At 38.5% G+C, this 20563-nt stretch overlaps 2 protein-coding genes across 3 annotated transcripts in view; one reads left to right on the top strand and one right to left on the bottom strand.

Annotated features, from left to right (window-relative positions):
• Positions 1-5219, top strand: part of LOC139953637 (transcription factor ETV6-like) — a 19662-nt gene extending 14443 nt beyond the window's left edge. For both annotated transcript variants that reach the window (XM_071953133.1, XM_071953132.1), the window contains exons 7-8: positions 1316-1562; positions 2983-5219. In XM_071953133.1, coding sequence (XP_071809234.1) covers positions 1316-1562; positions 2983-3289 — 554 coding nt within the window. In that variant the 3' untranslated portion in view covers positions 3290-5219. The remainder of the gene's footprint in view (positions 1-1315; positions 1563-2982) is intronic.
• Positions 4058-20563, bottom strand: LOC139953638 (very long chain fatty acid elongase 4-like). Its single transcript, XM_071953134.1, has 7 exons — positions 20409-20563; positions 17076-17202; positions 14643-14830; positions 13800-13880; positions 12789-12960; positions 11921-12048; positions 4058-11536 (listed from the first exon to the last, which is right to left on the bottom strand). Exons 2-7 carry the CDS (start codon positions 17140-17142, stop codon positions 11291-11293), a joined length of 882 nt encoding a protein of 293 aa, XP_071809235.1. The 5' UTR covers positions 17143-17202; positions 20409-20563; the 3' UTR covers positions 4058-11290.

Here is a 20563-nt window from a genome sequence, read left to right as displayed (position 1 = left end):
AATTATTTGTAAATCTGTGAACTTTTTTTTTTTTTCTGTACCGAAAGGGTCCAATGGCTTTAAAGAACATAGACACGTTTGGTAATTACTCAAAATAATTATTATCATAAAACCTTACTTGGTAACGAGTAATGGGGAGAGGTTGATAGTATAAAACATTGTGAGAAACGGCTCCCTCTGAAGTGACGTAGTTTTCGAGAAAGAAGTAATTTTCCTTGAGTTTGATTTCGAGACCTCAAGTTTAAATTTTGAGGTCTTGAAATCAAGCATCTGAAAGCACACAACTTTGTGTGACAAGGGTGTTTTTTCTTTCATAGTTTTCTCGCAACTCCGACGACCAATCAAGCTCAACTTTTCACAGGTTTGTTACTTGATGCATATGTTGAGATACACCAAGTGAGAAGACTGGTCTGTGACAATTACCAATAGTGTCCAGTGTCTTTAAAGGCCATAGACACGTTTGGTAATTGTCAAAGACCAGTCTTCTCACTTGGTGTATCTCAACATATGCACAAAATAACAAACCTGTGAAAATTTGAACTCAATTGGTCGTCAAAGTTGCAAAGAAAAAACACCCTTGTCACACGAAGTTGTGTGCTTTGATTTCAGGACCTAAAAATCTAGTTCTGAGGTCTTGAAATCAAATTCAAATGTTTTAGTGAGAATTTACATCTTTCTCAAAAACTACGTTGCTTCAGAGGGAGCCATTTCTCACAATGTTTTATACTATCAACAGCTCTCCATTGCTGGTTACCAAGTAAGTTTTTATGCTAATAATTACTTTGATTAAATACTAAAAGTGTCCAGTGCCAAGATCATGGAGAAAAGAGGCTGTGGCCTATGTGACATGCATGTTATTCCAAGTCTGTCATTTTAAAGGGTCTATGTACTTTTGTAGGACAAAAAACACAATGTCAACAGATTTACTCTAAACTTAGACAGTTTGAAGATAATGATATTAGAAAGCTTCCCTGAAAATATTACTTGCTGAAGTGCTGTAGTTTTTGAGAAATGAGTAAAACAATGTCATGAACACAATTTTCATCTCAGTGATCATAAGACGAAAATTATTTTAGCATGTAAAAAGGTAATTTCATGACATTGTTTTACTCATTCTCAAAAACTTTCAGCACCTTAGCATTAGTATTTAAGGTACGCTTTCTACTATCATTATCTTCAAACGGTGTTAGTTTAATGTAAATCTGTGGACATCGTGTTTTGTGTTACAAAAAGTACCCAAATCCTTTAAGAGTAATTATCAAACTTCTAACCTCCTCTTTAAAGTTTTTACCATCACACCACTTCTTGCTTACAGGTCACAGACCCCTCTTGTGGCAATTCTTATGGCAACTCCTCAAAGATAGAAACAATCTCCACTCCATCTGTTGGGAGGACGAAGTTTGCCTCGTCTTCCGCATCATCGATACGGAGAAAGTCTCAAAACTCTGGGGGAAGGAGAAGAATCGACTGAATATGACATACGAGAAGATGTCCAGAGGAATGAGGTATTATTACAACACAGGGATTCTATGCAAGGAACCGGGGCAGAAGCTGACATACCGGTGAGTTCATTACCAGGGCCCAATTTCATAGAGCTGCTTAAGCACAAAATTTTGCTTAAGCAAAAAAATTCATGCTCAGTAAAATCAGATTACCGGCCAAGACTCCACTCAATTGTTATGCTAAGTAAACAACAGCTAAATATCAGTCACAAGCAATGTATATGGCATGACATTTTGGCCGGTAGCATGTGTAAATTAAGCGAGCTATTTTTGTGCTTAAGCAAATTGTTTGCTTAAGCAGCTCTATGAAATTGGCCCCAGGGCTGAGTGGTCATGGGGTCGATTTCACAAAGAGCTAAGAATTTGTCTCGGGCCTGTTTGCTGCGTTTTTTGAAAGGGCAAGGGCACCAAGGCATTTTCTCCTTGGTGAAGGGGACCCTATGAGGAAATTGTAAATTTCTACTGGAGTCATTCAGGCCTGTGATCTTAACTGCGTATCAATCTGATTTGAATAGCAAAGCGTGATGTCACAAGACAAATCACCATAAATTTGCCAACTCATATGAAGATGAATCTTAGTGCTTTGTGAAATCGAGCCTAGGATGATCAAATTCAAGTCCTGAAAGTATGGGTTCGAATCCCGGTCAAGACAGCAAGACCTTTAACCATGATTTCTTCTCCACACACAGGAGTAAGTGTGTACCAGCCAGACTAGAGGTTGTTGAATGATTTGTGCCAGGGCAATCTGGGGCATCAGAAATTGTATTAAGTTTGGAAGGTAGTGCATTCTGCTCTACTAGCCAGGCTCCAAGTGGATGATACCCATGCCTATCCTAACGGACTGTGAAGGGGGTAACCCTGTTTGAGGCTCAGGAGTAGGTGGCTACATTCCCCTGGTGGCAGTAGCCCTCTCCTAGTGCATTCTGCTCTACCAGCCAGCCTCCTAGTGGATGATACCCATGCCTACATCCTTACAGACTGTGAAGGGGATTATCCTGTTTCAGCCCCAGGAGTACATGTAGGTGGCAACATTCCCCTGGTGGCAGTAGCCCTCTCCTAGTGCATTCTGCTTTACCAGCTAGGCTCCTAGTGGATGATACCCATGCCTACATCCTTACAGACTGTGAAGGGGATTATCCTGTTTCAGCCCCAGGAGTACATGTAGGTGGCAACATTCCCCTGGTGGCAGTAGCCCTCTCCTAGTGCATTCTGCTCTACTAGCCAGGCTCCTAGTGGATGATACCCATGTCTACGTACTTTCGGACTGTAAAATGGGTAGCCCTGTTTCAGCCCCAGGAGTGAGTGGCAGCAGGCCCCCTGGTGGCAGTTGATTTGGGACGGGTCATTTAAGATAGCCCTCACCTTGAAGTGGCTATCCATGGCCTTGTCATGTAAGGCGATCTCTCAAAAAAAATAATAATTCAGGCAACTTTCTTAAATGTTAATGCTGACAATTTTTGTTTGTTTCCTTTTTTTGTAGATTTCTTACCCCACCAGAGGACTTAATTAACTCAAGACCCGTCTTCAAAAACAAGACACAAACCAACGCCGTTTCTGATGCAGAATCCAGGGAGGCGAGAATTGATCAAGAAGTGGACACTCCGAAATCGTTCTCCTCTGAGACAGATCCCGAGACGGCAGAGAAGATGTCCTCACCGGGGTCTGCCTCGACGACCAGCACGACCTCATTGCAATGCTGTGATACACCGATCGGCATGACAACTGTTGCTCGGGAAGACATCAAGATTAAAAGAGAGCCTGATGATCTTGGATTCCCTCTTCAATAAGGTATTGTCTTGTTCATGCGGTGAGAAGTACTTGAATATGTTGGAGGCAAAGAAGTTTGTAAATATGTAAAATGCAAGAAATATTTTTTATTGGCAAGTCACAAATTTCGTTTTCTTTCTAACGAATACCATCAACAGTGGTCCGCATAAACCTCCACTGATGGTATGATACCTCTGCAACTGTTTATGCTCTAAGGGGACGATTTAAAGGCACTGGACAGTATTGGTAATTACTCAAAATATATGTAAGCACAAAAGCTTACTTGATAGCATAAAACATTGTTAGAAACGACTTGCTCTGAAGTAACGTAGTTTTCGAGAAAGAAGTAATTTTCCACTAATTCAATTTCAAGACCTCAGAATTAGAGTTTGAGGTCCCGAAATCAAGCATCTGAAAGCACACAACTTTGTGTGATAAGGGTGTTTTTTCTTCCGGTACTATCTCGCAATGTCGACGACCAATTGAGTTCAAATTTTCACAGGTTTTTTATTTTATGCATATGTTGAGATACACAAAGTGAGAAGACTGGTCTTTCACAATTACCAATAGTGTCCAGTGTCATTAAAGGGAAGGTTTTTGTTTGCTAATCAATCTTACAATTAATGGCAAAAGTAGATCCTTCATTGGAAACCTAAAACAGCTTTTGATAGTTTCAAGCATTTTGAGAATAATTTCATGTAGAACTCCACAAAGAGATAGATTATGCAGTCTGATTGATTAAACACTGATCACATGATAGAACTCCACAAAGAAAAAAGATTATACAGTCTGATTGGTTAAACACTGATCACATGATCAAATTTAATAGTCAAAGTAAAGTGACAATAAAAAAGACAATTTAATTACACAGATACTCCTCAATGCAGAAGGCCATGTTGAATCAACCTCGCTCCCAGTGGTGTACAATCTCTATCCTAGATTGCCTTGCTCGATCATAACCCCTTGAAGTGTGACTTTGAAATATCAAAATATATTGGATCATTTTTAAGCAGTCCTTCCATCGATCTCTTTTCAGGTTGCACTGTTATAAACAGGATCAAGTCAAGGAACTGGTCCCCTCATATTTTTAAAACTTATTAAACATGCGTAAAAAAACATGCATTTTTACACGCGTGTACTAAGCAACTAAAAGCAATTGCAAGTTATTAACAAGCATGACAACATAGCAGTCGCTGCTGACAATTCAAACAAATCAACGGTGATTTTCAGGACTTCCCTTCCAGAGGTTAGTGATGAGGGGTATCGATATAAGCTTGGTCGATACCACGATATTATCAAATATTGCGATATTAATTTGGAAACGATTTTGATATCGGTTCGATTTGGTATCGCTATGTATTTCCTAGCTGAGACATCTTGCACCCCATAGGTTTGGAGTAAAACCAGGAGAATAGGTCATTAGAACACCTCTCTTATGCTATGACTGTCTCTTCTACAACTTTCACTGGGAGTTTGAAGACTGATGATGTCAAATTTAATTAATTGCGATTATATCGAATATCGCGATACATTGTCGGCGATATATCGTGAATAAAATAAATCGATATCGCCCAAGCTTATATCGATACGGCGTGTTTTCCCTGGTAGCGAGGTTGATGTTGAACGTTACTTTACTAAAAACTTCACGTACATGCCTTCCTAATAATTTAGTACTTGAGAATTGTGTGCAAGTATCTATTTTTTTTTCTAGTACTTTTTTTTTGTTATATACTTTGTTTCATTTTGTGCAGCTGTAAAAATACAGGCTATGAAGTGTTCACAGAGTTGTATAAGCCTCTTTTAGATTCATTTTTATTCTAACTAAATTTAAACTCTAACTTATAGAAGTACTGACGTTTGTGGTTAACTGGAGAAGAATCATTGAATGACATTCCTAATGATAGACTAAAACATATTTTAAACATTTGTGCGATTGAACGAAAGATTAAACGATTACTCAGAATAATTTAACTTAGGCACTTAAGTAATATATTTATCAAAAATTTTTGATTTGTTTTCAAAAGAAATAAAACATTTTATAATTAGGAAAAAGATGTAAAACTCTTTACTATTACCGTATGCATCCCCATTTGATTTGTCAAATTTCTATTTGTGCATTTTTACACAAGGCTAGCCTTGTGAACTTTTCGCTCTAAAAAGTAACAAGGCTATTGCCTTATGAACTTTTCGCTTGAAAAGTGTACAAGGCTACAGCCTTATGAAATTTTCGCTCGAAAAAGTGTACAATGCTATAGCCTTGTGAAATTTTCGCTCAAAAAAGTGTACAAGGCTATAGCCTTATGAACTTTTTGCTCGAAAAAGTGTACAAGGCCTTATGAACTTTTCGCTCGAAAAAGTGTACAAGGCTATAGCCTTGTGAAATTTTCACTCGAAAAAGTGTACAAGGCTATAGCCTTGTGAACTTTTTGCTTGAAAAAGTGTACAAGGCTATAGCCTTCTGAAATTTTCACTTGAAAAAGTGTACAAGGCTATAGCCTTATGAACTTTTCGCTCAAAAAAGTGTACAAGGCCTTATGAACTTTTCGCTCGAAAAAGTGTACAAGGCTATAGCCTTGTGAAATTTTCACTCGAAAAAGTGTACAAGGCTATAGCCTTGTGAAATTTTCACTCAAAAAAGTGTACAAGGCTATAGCCTTGTGAACTTTTTGCTCGAAAAAGTGTACAAGGCTATAGCCTTGTGAAATTTTCACTCGAAAAAGTGTACAAGGCTATATATAGCCTTATGAACTTTTCGCTCGAAAAAGTGTACAAGGCTTATAGCCTTGTGAAATTTTCACTCGAAAAAGTGTACAAGGCTATAGCCTTGTGAACTTTTTGCTTGAAAAAGTGTACAAGGCTATAGCCTTGTGAAATTTTCATTTGAAAAAGTGTACAAGGCCTTATGAACTTTTCGCTCGAAAAAGTGTACAAGGCTATAGCCTTGTGAAATTTTCACTCGAAAAAGTGTACCAGGCTATAGCCTTGTGAAATTTTCACTCAAAAAAGTGTACAAGGCTATAGCCTTGTGAATTTTTTGCTCGAAAAAGTGTACAAGGCTATAGCCTTGTGAAATTTTCACTCGAAAAAGTGTACAAGGCTATATATAGCCTTATGAACTTTTCGCTCTAAAAAGTAACAAGGCTATAGCCTTGTGACTTTTTCGCTCTAAAAAGTGTACAAGTGCCTTATGAAATTTTCGCTCAAAAAAGTGTACAAGGCTATAATAGCCTTGTGACTTTTTCGCTCTAAAAAGTGTACAAGTGCCTTATGAAATTTTCGCTCGAAAAAGTGTACAAGGCTATAGCCTTATGAACTTTTTGCTCGAAAAAGTGTACAAGGCTATAGCCTTATGAACTTTTCGCTCTAAAAAGTAACAAGGCTATAGCCTTGTGACTTTTTCGCTCTAAAAAGTGTACAAGTGCCTTATGAAATTTTCGCTCAAAAAAGTGTACAAGGCTATAGCCTTATGAACTTTTCGCTCGAAAAAGTGTACAAGGCTATATATAGCCTTATGAACTTTTTGCTCTAAAAAGTGTACAAGTGCCTTATGAACTTTTCGCTCGAAAAAGTGTACAAGGCTATAGCCTTATGAACTTTTCGCTCTAAAAAGTCACAAGGCTATAGCCTTGTGACTTTTTCGCTCTAAAAAGTGTACAAGTGCCTTATGAAATTTTCGCTCAAAAAAGTGTACAAGCCTTATGAACTTTTCGCTCGAAAAAGTGTACAAGGCTATAGCCTTGTGAAACTTCGAAAAAGTGTACAAGACTATAGCCTTGTGAACTTTTCACTCAAAAAAGTGTACAAGGCTATAGCCTTATGAACTTTTCGCTCTAAAAAGTGTACAAGGCTATTATAAAGCCTTATGAAATTTTCACTCGAAAAAGTGTACAAGACTATAGCCTTGTGAAATTTTCACTCAAAAAAATGACAAGGCCTTGTGAAATTTTCACTTGAAAAAGTGTACAAGGCTATAGCCTTATGAACTTTTCGCTCTAAAAAGTAACAATAGCCTTATGAAATTTTCGCTCAAAAAAGTGTACAAGGCTATATATATATAGCCTTATGAAATTTTCGCTCAAAAAAAGTGTACAAGGCTATAGCCTTGTGAACTTTTCGCTCGAAAAAGTGTACAAGGCTATAGCCTTATGAAATTTTCGCTCAAAAAAGTGTACAAGGCTATAGCCTTATGAACTTTTCGCTCGAAAAAGTGTACAAGGCCTTGTGAATTTTTTGCTCAAAAAAGTGTACAAGGCCTTATGAACTTTTCGCTCGAAAAAGTGTACAAGGCTATAGCCTTATGAAATTTTCGCTCAAAAAAGTGTACAAGGCTATAGCCTTGTGAACTTTTCGCTCGAAAAAGTGTACAAGGCTATAGCCCTATGAACTTTTCGCTCGAAAAAGTGTACAAGGCTATTATATAGCCTTACGAACTTTTCGCTCTAAAAAGTAACAAGGCCTTATGAAATTTTCGCTCTAAAAAGTGTACAAGGCTATAGCCTTATGAACTTTTTGCTCGAAAAAGTGTACAAGGCTATAGCCTTATGAACTTTTCGCTCTAAAAAGTAACAAGGCTATAGCCTTGTGACTTTTTCGCTCTAAAAAGTGTACAAGTGCCTTATGAAATTTTCGCTCAAAAAAGTGTACAAGGCTATAGCCTTATGAACTTTTCGCTCGAAAAAGTGTACAAGGCTATATATAGCCTTATGAACTTTTTGCTCTAAAAAGTGTACAAGTGCCTTATGAACTTTTCGCTCGAAAAAGTGTACAAGGCTATAGCCTTATGAACTTTTCGCTCTAAAAAGTAACAAGGCTATAGCCTTGTGACTTTTTCGCTCTAAAAAGTGTACAAGTGCCTTATGAAATTTTCGCTCAAAAAAGTGTACAAGCCTTATGAACTTTTCGCTCGAAAAAGTGTACAAGGCTATAGCCTTGTGAAATTTTCGCTCAAAATAGTGTACAAGGCTATAGCCTTATGAAATTTTCGCTCTAAAAAGTGTACAAGGCTATTATATAGCCTTGTGAATTTTTTGCTCAAAAAAGTGTACAAGGCCTTATGAACTTTTCGCTCGAAAAAGTGTACAAGGCTATAGCCTTGTGAACTTTTCGCTCGAAAAAGTGTACAAGGCTATAGCCTTGTGAATTTTTTGCTCAAAAAAGTGTACAAGGCCTTATGAGCTTTTCGCTCGAAAAAGTGTACAAGACTATAGCCTTGTGAACTTTTCGCTCTAAAAAGTGTACAAGGCTATTATATAGCCTTGTGAATTTTTTGCTCAAAAAAGTGTACAAGGCCTTATGAACTTTTCGCTCGAAAAAGTGTACAAGGCTATAGCCTTGTGAATTTTTTGCTCAAAAAAGTGTACAAGGCCTTATGAACTTTTTGCTCGAAAAAGTGTACAAGGCTATAGCCTTGTGAAATTTTCACTCGAAAAAGTGTACAAGGCTATATATAGCCTTATGAACTTTTCGCTCTAAAAAGTAACAAGGCTATAGCCTTGTGACTTTTTCGCTCTAAAAAGTGTACAAGTGCCTTATGAACTTTTCGCTCTAAAAAGTAACAAGGCTATAGCCTTGTGACTTTTTCGCTCTAAAAAGTGTACAAGTGCCTTATGAAATTTTCACTCGAAAAAGTGTACAAGGCTATAGCCTTATGAAATTTTCGCTCTAAAAAGTGTACAAGGCTATATAGCCTTGTGAACTTTTCGCTCAAAAAAGTGTACAAGGCTATAGCCTTATGAAATTTTCGCTCAAAAAAGTGTACAAGGCTATAGCCTTATGAACTTTTCGCTCTAAAAAGTGTACAAGGCTATAGCCTTATGAAATTTTCGCTCAAAAAAGTGTACAAGGCTATAGCCTTGTGAACTTATTGCTCGAAAAAGTGTACAAGGCTATAATAGCCTTATGAACTTTTCGCTCTAAAAAGTAACAAGGCCTTGTGAAATTTTCACTCGAAAAAGTGTACCAGGCCATAGCCTTATGAACTTTTCGCTCTAAAAAGTAACAAGGCTATATAGCCTTATGAAATTTTCGCTCAAAAAAGTGTACAAGGCTATATAGCCTTATGAACTTTTCGCTCAAAAAAGTGTACAAAAAAGTGTACAAGAACTTTTTGCTCGAAAAAGGGTACAAGGCCATAGCCTTGTGAAATTTTAACTTAAAAAAGCCTTATGAACTTTTCGCTTGAAAAAGTGTACAAGGCCTTATGAACTTTTTGCTCTAAAAGTGTACAAGGCTATATAGCCTTGTGAACTTTTCGCTCGAAAAAGTGTACAAGGCTATAGCCTTATGAACTTTTCGCTCGAAAAAGTGTACAAGGCCTTATGAACTTTTTGCTCTAAAAGTGTACAAGGCTATATAGCCTTGTGAACTTTTCGCTCGAAAAAGTGAGCCTTGTGAAATTTTCACTCGAAAAAGTGTACAAGGCTATAGCCTTATGAACTTTTCGCTCGAAAAAGTGTACAAGCCTTGTGAAATTTTCACTCGAAAAAGTGTACAAGGCTATAGCCTTATGAAATTTTAGCTCAAAAAAGTGTACAAGTATAGCCTAGTGAACTTTTAGCTCAAAAAAGTGTACAAGGCCTTATGAACTTTTCGCTCGAAAAAGTACAAGGCTATCGCCTTATGAACTTTTTGCTTGAAAAAGTGTACAAGGCGTATATAGCCTTGAAGTGTATAGCCTTGTACACAACCCTACACTTTTCAAGCACAAATTGATAAGTACACAAGGCCTTTATAGCCTTGTACACTTTTTTAAGCAAACATTTATAAATACTATGAGCGAAAAGTTCATAATAGCCTTGTGTAAATTTGAGCAAAATTTGAGCAAAATTTTATAATTATACAAGGATATAGCCTTGTGTAATTAATATGATAAAAGTACACAAGGCTATATTTTTGTGTATTTTGAGCAAAATTTGAGGACAAATTAGATAACAACACTTTTTTGAGCAAAATCTGATAATAACACAAGGAAAAATAGCCTTACCGTTTTCATTATCGCTGCAGTGTGACTACTGTGTCAGCAGCAAATAGTGTTCTACAATTTCCAGCTAAGCAAAAAGGAGCAGGTTACCAACCACATGTGATGTGGAATGTCATTTTGGCTGGTAACTTAATTCTGGTAAGCATGATTTTGAGTGTGTTTAGAGCAACTTTCTCTGCTGAACCAACTCTATGAAATTGCGTCCTGGTAAAAAAATGTTTTGGAATAAAATTTATTGCACTAACACTATCCGATTTTAAACTCAACCTCTTAGGATAATACTAAATTGATTTTCAAATCCAGACTCAAAACATTTGAAAAAGATCACTAAAAAATGTTTACAAAAAAACCCAATAAGAATACAAGAATTGCAAACAAAACCTGAATGAAATTCAAATGTAAAAACTCATTCCATACTGGCAGTCAGTTAATTACTTCAATAAGAATCCTGAGAAGTCACAATTGGATCTTAGCGTTCCAGAGTTGTATATAAGAACTAGAGGGCGCACTGGCCTGTAACCGTGGCACTGCATGCGCGCATGAGGCCATATTGTAAGTTGACAAAACAGGCAGCAATCGCGTATTGTTATCAACACACGCTCTTCAACGTGTACTTCATATTCAATGAGCGTAAAAAGTTGTAACAAAATGCTGCGCGTGTCTCCTTGCGGCCCCGTTGCATTTGTGCACGCAGCATCACCAGTTCCTCAGAAAAACCTACAATTGTCTATCAAGCTAAATCTATCAAGGAATCAAGACAAAAAGATCCCTTTTTTTAAGTAGTATCAAAAACTGCCAAGGTGCTACATTGAGTGTAATTCAAAACTTGGTCTCTAAAAGAAACTAATAAATACCTATTAAAAATATACCGTAAAAAAATTAAAATAACCTCTATTTTCGAGGTACGAGCAAAATTTGGTACTGTCAGATTCATAATCATTAAAAAGATAAAACTCACCTACACAAAAAGAATCTACTACTACAGTCACTCAATCACCAATTCAAATTAAAAAAAACAGTTGATACAAAAAAGAAGTTCTTTTTACTTAGTCTTTTTACTATCTACCTTCCCGTTTGAGGCAGATACTCCGTTCGAGGATTTCTTTCCCTCCGCTCTCTCCGCCTTGGGGAGGCGCTCTTTACGGATGTAGGCGTGGACGTAGAAGTTGATGAAGAGGGAGAAGATGGTGATGCCGTAGAGGATGCACGCCCACTGCATCCAGATGGGGAAGTCGCACTGGAAATAGAGTGACTGTGTGGCGTGGATCAGACCAATCACAAACTGCGCCTGGAAAATCATTAACAGTAGTTGATAAGTTAGTTAAAGATTACCTGATCATATGATAAAAGAGCTAAACTGTTAGCCCTACTGGAAACAGAGGGACTGAACAGAGTGGATCAGACCAATGACAATCACAAGTCTGTGCGTTTCGATTGTTTCATCACTGTTTTTCCTCTAAGATGGCGGCTGGATGTCGTCAATGCATAAGGTCTATAGACCTTTATCACGGTGTGGTCATCTTGATTCGACTCCATTCCAACTCATTGCAACCAAACCGAGGCCAGACGAAATAATAGTCTGGAGCCATGCGCAATGTTAGCATTCATTACTGTGATTGGAAACAGGGAACACGAACAAGATGGTGACAGCGCGCTTAAGGTCTATACTTACAAACTGAAGCTGTGTGAGGTAGCGCTTCCACCAGAGGTACTTCTGCATTCTTGGTCCCATGGCAGCGAGGAGGTAGTACGAATACATAATTAGATGAATGAAAGAGTTCAACGTCCCACCAAACCACGCTAAGAAGAAAAACAGAAAGAGAGGAATTTTACTTTTAAAGACACTGGACACTATTGGTAACTGTCAAAGACGAGACGTCTCACTTGGTGTATCTCAACATAAAATAACAAATCTGTGAAAATTTGAGATCAATTGGTCGTTGAAGTTGCGAGATAATGAAAGAAAAAATACCCTGGTCACACGAAGTTGTGTGCTTTCAAACGCTTGATTTTTAGACCTCAAATTCTCAATTTGAGGTCACGAAAACATATCCGTGGAAAATTACTTCTTTCTCGAAAACTACGTCACTTCAGAGGGAGCCGTTCCTCAAAATGTTTTATACTATCACCCTCCCCCCATTACTCGTTACCAAGTAAGCTTTTATGCTCACAATTATTTTGAGTAATTACCAATAGTGTCCACTGCCTTTAAAGAGATTGGCATGATCAAAAGTGGCCGACTTCCCACATATTGACTAGCAATGAGGTAAATAGTGTACAACTATTCCCCCGAGGGACTCACTGGGGAGTATACAGCCCAAGCTGCCAGGGCTCAGAAGGCCTTTTTCAAACACAATATCAACCTGCTCTCTCAAGTACCTTGTTGTACCCCTCGGTGGAGAGAAGCAACTATAGTAAAGCATCTTGCTCAACGACACGAGTGTCACGACTGGGATTCGAACCTACACTCCGATGACTTAGCCACTACGGTCACAAAACCAATCTCTGACCCTAATTTAACTTTTAGTTTTAATACTCACACTGTCCGCCTGCTACCCACTTCATACCGATCCACCAGAGACCAAACATACTGGCGTGATGATAAACATGAAGGAACGTAAGTTGACTATTCTTCTTTCTCAAGATGAAGAAGACTGTGTCTAACATTTCCACCAGCTTGGAGAAGTAGAACCACCATAGTGACTTTGCTATCTGTAAATGACACAAATCAATCAATCATTAATTTAAGCCCTCAATACTGTCCGAAACTGTCCAAAAGTCCCAGATTTCAACTGCTTCAGTGCAAAAACATTGTATCACGATTGTGCGAAAACGAAAATGCTTTGCACAAAAGCGTCAGATCTTTGCATGTACTTATTGTCAAATTTGGGCATAATGTAAAAGTTATTTTAGGATATTATACTTATACAACGTTTTTGTACTGACACAACGATTTAAAGAAATACGGGGAGAATAATAAACTGCCCTCCCTAAATCATTGAGGGTAGCTCTCAGAAGAACAAAACTTCACCCTGTGTTTAAAAAGCGATTCATACGTGCAATTCAGTATGCAAATGATATCATGACACAGTCAACCCTCCTACTGTCTGACCATTCGTTATGATCCACTGCTGCTGGAATGACAGATAAACTATGCCAGACAATGCCAGCCTACAGTACATGTATGGTAACAGTATGGTAACATGAAAAGAATGCACAGCACAGTACACAGTCAACCCTCCTACTGTTTGACCATTCATTACCATCCACTGCGTTTGAATGCAAATAGCTATGCACACCTGCAATGTGATATAACGTAGTGACAATCTACAGTTACACAGTCAACCCTCCTACTGTCTGACCATTCATTACCATCCACTGGGGTTTGAATGAAGAGCTATGCCAGCTTGCAATGTCATATAACGTATTGACATCTACACAGTACACAGTCAACCCTCCTACTGTTTGACCACTCATCATCACCCACTGTGGTTTGAGTGTTAGCCAAACTACCCAACCCTGCAGGAAAGCAGACACCATACATGACTTACCCGGTGTTCAAATTCATTGTAACTGAAGACAACTGGCTGGCAGGTCAGACTATAACCAAGTTGATACCCGCAAATCACATTCTGAAAACAATAAACATCAATAAAAAACAAAAGTTAATTTATTTGTTCTCATAAAAATTATACTATTTTGTTTGTTTAAAGATGCTCTTCCTCCAAGGGAACTTGCCACAAGGGGGGTATAAACGCAAAGTTAGCAACAGCCAAGCTCTCTAACACAAACATTGGCTTTGATTATGAGTTGCACAAATCAAGAACTTGTGATTCTGTTGCTAGAAAACAATAAAGGAACGATACAGAATTGGTAAGAAACAAAAATCGTCAAGATCACAGATTTACATAAAACTTACACAGTCTTATGATAATGATAGTTGAAATATGAGAAATAAATAATCTAACTTCGCGTTTGGAGTTTATCGCTCAGTGAGTGTTTAATTCATTTTTATTTTGGCATCGATGCAATGCAAAATTTGTAATCGGTTTTTCACTATTCTCTCGTGACCCAGATGGCTGATCGATCTCAAACTCCCACAGGTTGGTCAGTTTATGGATTACATAAAGTGCTTACACTGCCAGCAATTGTTTTGTTAGCAAAAAACCAATTCTGTAATGTTCCTTTAAATAAATATTTTAATCATTGTGAAATCATTGGTTAGCTTGGTGGGATTTGAACCAACAACCTTGTGATTGCATGTCCTGCATCGTGGTATAAAATGCGGGAGGGGGGAGTGAACCAAAATAAAAGTCTGCTTGCGAAGTTCAATAAACTTTCTAAAAAATCAGGTATTGAAAGGTAGCGTCTTAGTGTTTCTTTTCAGAACTTACCTCTTTAAAAATATGAAACGATATTGCCATACACACACAGTTATAAGCCATCATGGACCATTTGAGGGTGAAGGGTTCACGGTTCGCCATGACCTTTGGCCCCAACCAGACAATGAGTAAATAGAGCAGAACAATGCCTATTGTCCAACATGGGGAATCCAACAATAACCAGTCTGCCACACGGGGATCTACGAATAGAGAGCAAAGAACAAACGCGTCAGTATATTAAAGTAGTTGTTAAATGTGCATCGGGCATTTATAAAGAATACTAATTTTGGTTTTACCCATATATCAGGGCTGTATGCTTCGTTTTTGAAAGGGCAAGGGCACCAAGGCATTTTCTCCTTGGTAAAGGGCACCCTATGATGTAATTGCAAATTTGTATTGGAGCATTTCAAGGGCACCAAGGCAATGACCAGGGGACACGGAGGCAATCGCCTTCGTTGCCTCCGTGAAGTATCAGTGTATAAGCTCTGTTCCAGAGATATGTGAAAGAATAGCAGGCATGTTACTCGGGTGGGTTTGAACCAACATACATGTAGTATTATAAGTAAGTATTTATTTACCTATAATACAAGTTATACGTATAAACAAACTCTGTGTGGTATAGAGAGGAGGGGGGAGGGAGGGGGGCAAGCAGAATCTTCCACTGGAGTACAGTAGAGTTCTTGCATTTCAGAAATTTACCAATAAGGGAATCAGTGTGTGGTGAAGAGGTTTTCAACTAGTGGTTTAATCCCAACTAGTGGTTTACTTTACCTCGACTTCGTCTCGGTAAAATTATCAAGAACCAGGCCTCGGCGGGTTTAAACCACTAGTTGAAAACCGATTCAACACACTTTGATTCCCATTCATAAATACCTTTTCCGTCAAAAAACATCAACACTTATGGTCAAAGAGTAAATTAAAATGCAAAAATTATAATTTTTCAATGATTTCTTTCAACACAACACCCCTCCAGCTATGAAATGGTAAGGCCTAGTCAAGGCCCTCGGGTAAACAACTCCTTATAAGGGAATGCTGTGGGCGTCGCAAGTATCGCATGATGTGGCACAACTGTTTCGGCCGTTGCTCTCGACCAATAGGAATGAAGAAACTGTCTTATAAACGCAGAATGTGCAAGCTCGCGTGTCACGCCCATGTTACACAATGTATTTAACACTTTTTACTGGTGTTATATCATCTGTTCAAACAACCCCTCGTGATGCCCTCTCGACCAATCAGAATGGATAAACTGTCTTGGGTATTTATGAATGGACCATAATAAAAGACTGCATGGTGTAATGTTAGTTGCCCAATTTTTAAATCAAGTTGGTATTATGAGCCCATTTGTGTATTTGGAGTCATTAGACCTCAAGGCCTTCAACTTCGCTTTTGGAAGGGCACAGCAATTTCTCTCTGGTTAGGGCACCTCATTGAGGAAAATGTAAAATTTGTGTTGGAACTTTGCAAAGGGCATCACAGCAAAAGTACAGGGCATCACAGCAATAGACCAATTCAGTAGGCTCAGCCCACGACGCACATGTGAGCAAGAACATGTGGGGCTCTCCAATGCCTTTCTGCACAACTCTACCGCGCGCACCAAGCATACGCGCACGCATGTCGGACCTTAGTGTTGGACCTTCGCTGCGTTGTGATTGGTCAATACGCAATGGGGCGGAGCTTAATGGATTGGTCTATTGCTGTGGGTGTCGAGGGTGCCGTGGGTTGTTCCGAGGCCTGGGCCTCAGAGCTCAAAATTAAAACTGAACCGCAGGCCGGAGGCTAGTGTTGCTTCGGGCAAGTAAACTCATGACTGGAAAAGTCCAGTTGGCTTGTCTCTATCAATAGACCAATTCGACACGCAATGGGTGCACAAGTGTTGAGCACCGCGCACAATTTGCTGCGGTGTCTTCAATGCCTAGATTGTGCACAAAAAGACGCCGTAGTTGGTAATTTTCAATAGAGGGCGCTACCAATTTTGTTTCGTCGGATTGTTCTAGAACTCGGTACTTAACATGCCTAACTGACCTATCATTTTTAATATTTTCAAAACATTAATAATTACAATAATAATAACCCTTTTTGACAAGAGCTTTTTCACAACCGGAGGGCATCCCAAAGCGCTTCACAATATTACCCCTGGTCAGTGGGCCTTAAATCACTCCTTAAACCATCTCAGCGCCCTGGTGGGGAGTATACAGCCATATCCAACATTAATATGCGCTACTCGGCTAAATCAATCACAAGAACCATCTCTGCCCTCTAAGGTACCCATTTACCCCTGGGTGGAGAGAAGCAATTATAGTTAACTATCCAGCTCAGGGACACAAGTGTCACGACAGGGATTCGAACCCACACTATTATCCGCTCGGCCACGACACCCCAAAATGTTGACTTTGAGTCCCATAAATATCTTGCAATTTTGTTGGGAACTGCAGAATTAACACTCACCACTTAGTGTCAGGGTGTGCAGATAAAACTTGTATAGATGGTCGACCTTGTCCGCAATAATCTCCATGATTGCGCTTGGATTGTGTTGCCGTGGTTACTGATGAAAACAATCCCGCCAACAGTATAGCTGGTAATTTCAGAAAGCAAAAAATTACATACGTTATTGCACACTGGTAGTAGCCTCACGCTAGTTCAAACATGAAAAACTGATAGGGCCTACACTTCGCAAATATCTTCACAAATTTCGGCCAGTTTCATGGTTCTGCTTAGCGCAGTATACATGTATGGGGTTACCATGGGCTTACCGTCCCGTGTTTCATGGGGTGCAGTAAGCTACAGAATTCGAGGGTAAGTAGAGACATGACATTGGACCCTGAGAGTCATTGGTACTTTTACAACAACAAAAAATCAACTTAGGCTACAAGCAGACAACCACAATCTTAAAATGCAAGCTGAAAAGATCTTACTTTCCAGAGTCCTTCAAAATTATCCAGAGGATTTCAGATGGTTTTGAAGGTAAATTTTCTGACAATCTGCAGTAGTGTAAAGGAAGCAGTAAATCCTACCTCTTCTTAGGTGATTTTTTACCTAAACATTTGTGACTGGTTGAGTTTGGAGATTAAAGCTTCTGTCTGCAACCAATAATGTCACATCACATACCCAGACAAAGAAACCAGCTGCCTTCTTCTGATATAAATAACACACATACAATGGTTGGGAAGGTTTTCATTGTACAAAACATGTGTGGGTGGCACAGTTAGAGTCTTGCGCACATTGTTGTCATGGGTGACTGTGCCTGTGTAAATAGCTCATAAAAGCCAGGTGTGTGCCTAACTAACCAGATGGACTCGTTGTTCCCAAGGATGACCTAGATATTGATTGAGCTCATTAATATTCATATGAAAAGAAGAAAAAATATGCTCCAAGAAAACACAAGCCTTTCAATAAAAAGGCGCACTTTTTATAGTGCGCACTTCTCCAGAAAAGAAAAGAAAACATCATGTATTAAATGAAAATAAAGAATATGAAAGTCTATGTCAACAAGTGTGACTATAAGTCCCCTCTTGAAGTTGTCAAGTGAAGTTATTTTGGGAAGTGTGACCAGGAGCTCATTTCACATGGCAGGTCAGGTGTAGCTTTGACAATTTTTAAGCACAGTCTCCATAATCAAATTGTTCTTGATCTAGGTTCCACCAGTAAGTGAGATCCTACACTGCTTTGCTATTATGGTACAAATGAGTTCACAAAGATACTGTTTTTTTCAGGCAATACATGAATGTAAGGCGCATCTACAGCACAACCAGGTTATTTTGACTAATTATATTCGTAGGTGAAACAGGTGCATGTACCAGCAGTTTATTAATTACATAATGTCACCATCTTTATAAGATCTGGTACCTTGTACCATGGACAGATGGAGGTAGCTACCTCCATGCTTGTACCGTGGCAAGACTCAATGATAACATACACTAGATCTTAATTCCATGGCATAAATAGGCACCAGACTAGTTTTTTCCTTCCGGCCTCAATCTGGTTACACTGGGTTGAATTGGCGAAAAATCAATATAGCGACACCACGAAAGGTCCATTTCACCCAGATAAAGTTAGCACCATAGATTAAAGTCATGGAATAGACCCAGTAACTAGGGCGCTGTGTACTCCTTTTTTTTTTTTATGTTCAAGTTGTCATAATCGGTTGTAACGATAATGATAAAATTTCGATATCGGTCGTACCATGGTCGTACCGATAATGCTAAAATTTTGAAAAAGGAGTACAGCGCCCCAGTTTACTGGGTCTAGTCATATGGAGTTTATTTGTGTGCAGTGCATTGTACAACTGGATCAACTGGACTGCATATAATGGGTTTTTTTGTGGTAGGCCAACTTAGTACTTGTTTTTTGTTTGCAAAATTCAAGAGTGTAAAAGATAAGCGGCAATACAATAGGGTGCCTACAATAGTATCTGTGCATATTTGGAGAGTGACAATATTGTATTGCTTGACCCCGGGCGACCTTGGGTAGAGAGGGCACACAAACAAACACGCAGTGGAGACCTGTTCAATGCAAATTTGTTGTTAGAGCAACTCAAACAAATACTGTTTGGTGTTTATTTTATAAAGAATAAAGTCACCCATAAACCAGCAGACATAATTGGAAGTGCAGGGATTGTTGCAGGGAAAGAATTCATCGACAATTTTACATTTATGATCTAGCAAAGAATTGTGAACGGACAAGTCTTGTGCAAACACTTCTGTGCTTTTTGAGGCTAAGCAATTGATGCATTTTGCTTTTCTATAAATAAGAAGAGAATTCTTTATGGATTGGCCTTATTTGTATTACAAAAATTAAACATTGTTGTTTGTTTGACAAAATCACATCCATCCTGGAATGACCCTTTTGATGCCCATATTATTAGAGTTTCTAAAGTTCTACTACAAAGCCAGCAAACTTTACACTCTTTCTCCGAATAAGGAAAATTTGTTAGTTGTGCCTACCTAATGAATGTATCCTACCATACCAACTATAATTTTAATAATTCACGAGTCATAATAATACTTAATAGTTAATCGATCTGCCCGCTCCAAGTCTTTTTCTCTAGCGGGCCGAAGGAATGGAACAAATTACCCAAACTCATCAGGGAATCATCTTCTACTGCCATTTAAAAAAAAAATCAAAACCTACTTCTTCAGTCAGCCTCGTCATTTAGTTTTTTCTTTCTTTCCTTGCTTTGTTCTTGTTATAAATATAATTATTGTTGAGTGCTTTGATCTGTGCTTAAAAAAAAGGCGCTATTATAAATACCTAAATTATTATTATATTATTATAAAACAGTATTCTTGAACTTTTTGAATTATTATTTTCGTATTATTATTATAAATATTAATTTAATAATTATGAGTATGACTCATAAAAAAAAGTCATGGCCCTATTTTTATAAACTATTTTAATTTATGTATTACATTAGCTATCTAAACGTTAGTCATATCATGGTCATAGTGAAGTGCAGTTAGACCACATCTGTTAATGTAGCATTCTTGGCATACCAATAATCAATTCCCATGGGGGCACAGCAGGGAGTTTTGGCCGCGACGACCCGAGAATCTAAAGGGCAGTGCCAGCGTGTGGCCACCGCTAGACCATACCGTACACACACGCTTTAACACGGCAGGCTGTCCAACGAATACACGCCAAGATCCAACCGGTGTGGAGTTGGTTTCACCATGGAGCAATTCACGTTTGACATTTGGACATTGAACATTCGAATGTCAAACCACGGTCAAACACGAACAAATCACAAGTAGACTTTGGTAAAACGTATGTTTTATGACTCACCCTTTTTCCGAAGAATGACTGTAGTTGTGACTTTGAAAAAAACCTCCAGATAATGTTTATTTATGGGTCCATTTTTCAACAGAAATTCAGAAGGAACTGTCTATCGACGTTTACACGTGCGGAATCCCCAGGTATGTGAGAGCATAATTATGTTA

This window comes from Asterias amurensis, chromosome 22 (genome assembly GCF_032118995.1).
Source record: "Asterias amurensis chromosome 22, ASM3211899v1".
NCBI lineage: Eukaryota > Metazoa > Echinodermata > Asteroidea > Forcipulatida > Asteriidae > Asterias > Asterias amurensis.
This window is presented reverse-complemented; position numbering and strand designations above follow the sequence as displayed.

Excerpts from the sequence above, each read along its gene's own strand:
- LOC139953638 (XM_071953134.1), bottom strand. The coding sequence starts at position 17,142 with ATGGAGATTATTGCGGACAAGGTCGACCATCTATACAAGTTTTATCTG. Across the intron at positions 12,961-13,799 it reads ACAATGAATTTGAACACCGG|ATAGCAAAGTCACTATGGTG; the intron begins GTAAGTCATGTA and ends TGTCATTTACAG. Across the intron at positions 12,049-12,788 it reads GTGGGTAGCAGGCGGACAGT|CGTGGTTTGGTGGGACGTTG; the intron begins GTGAGTATTAAA and ends TTTTCTTCTTAG.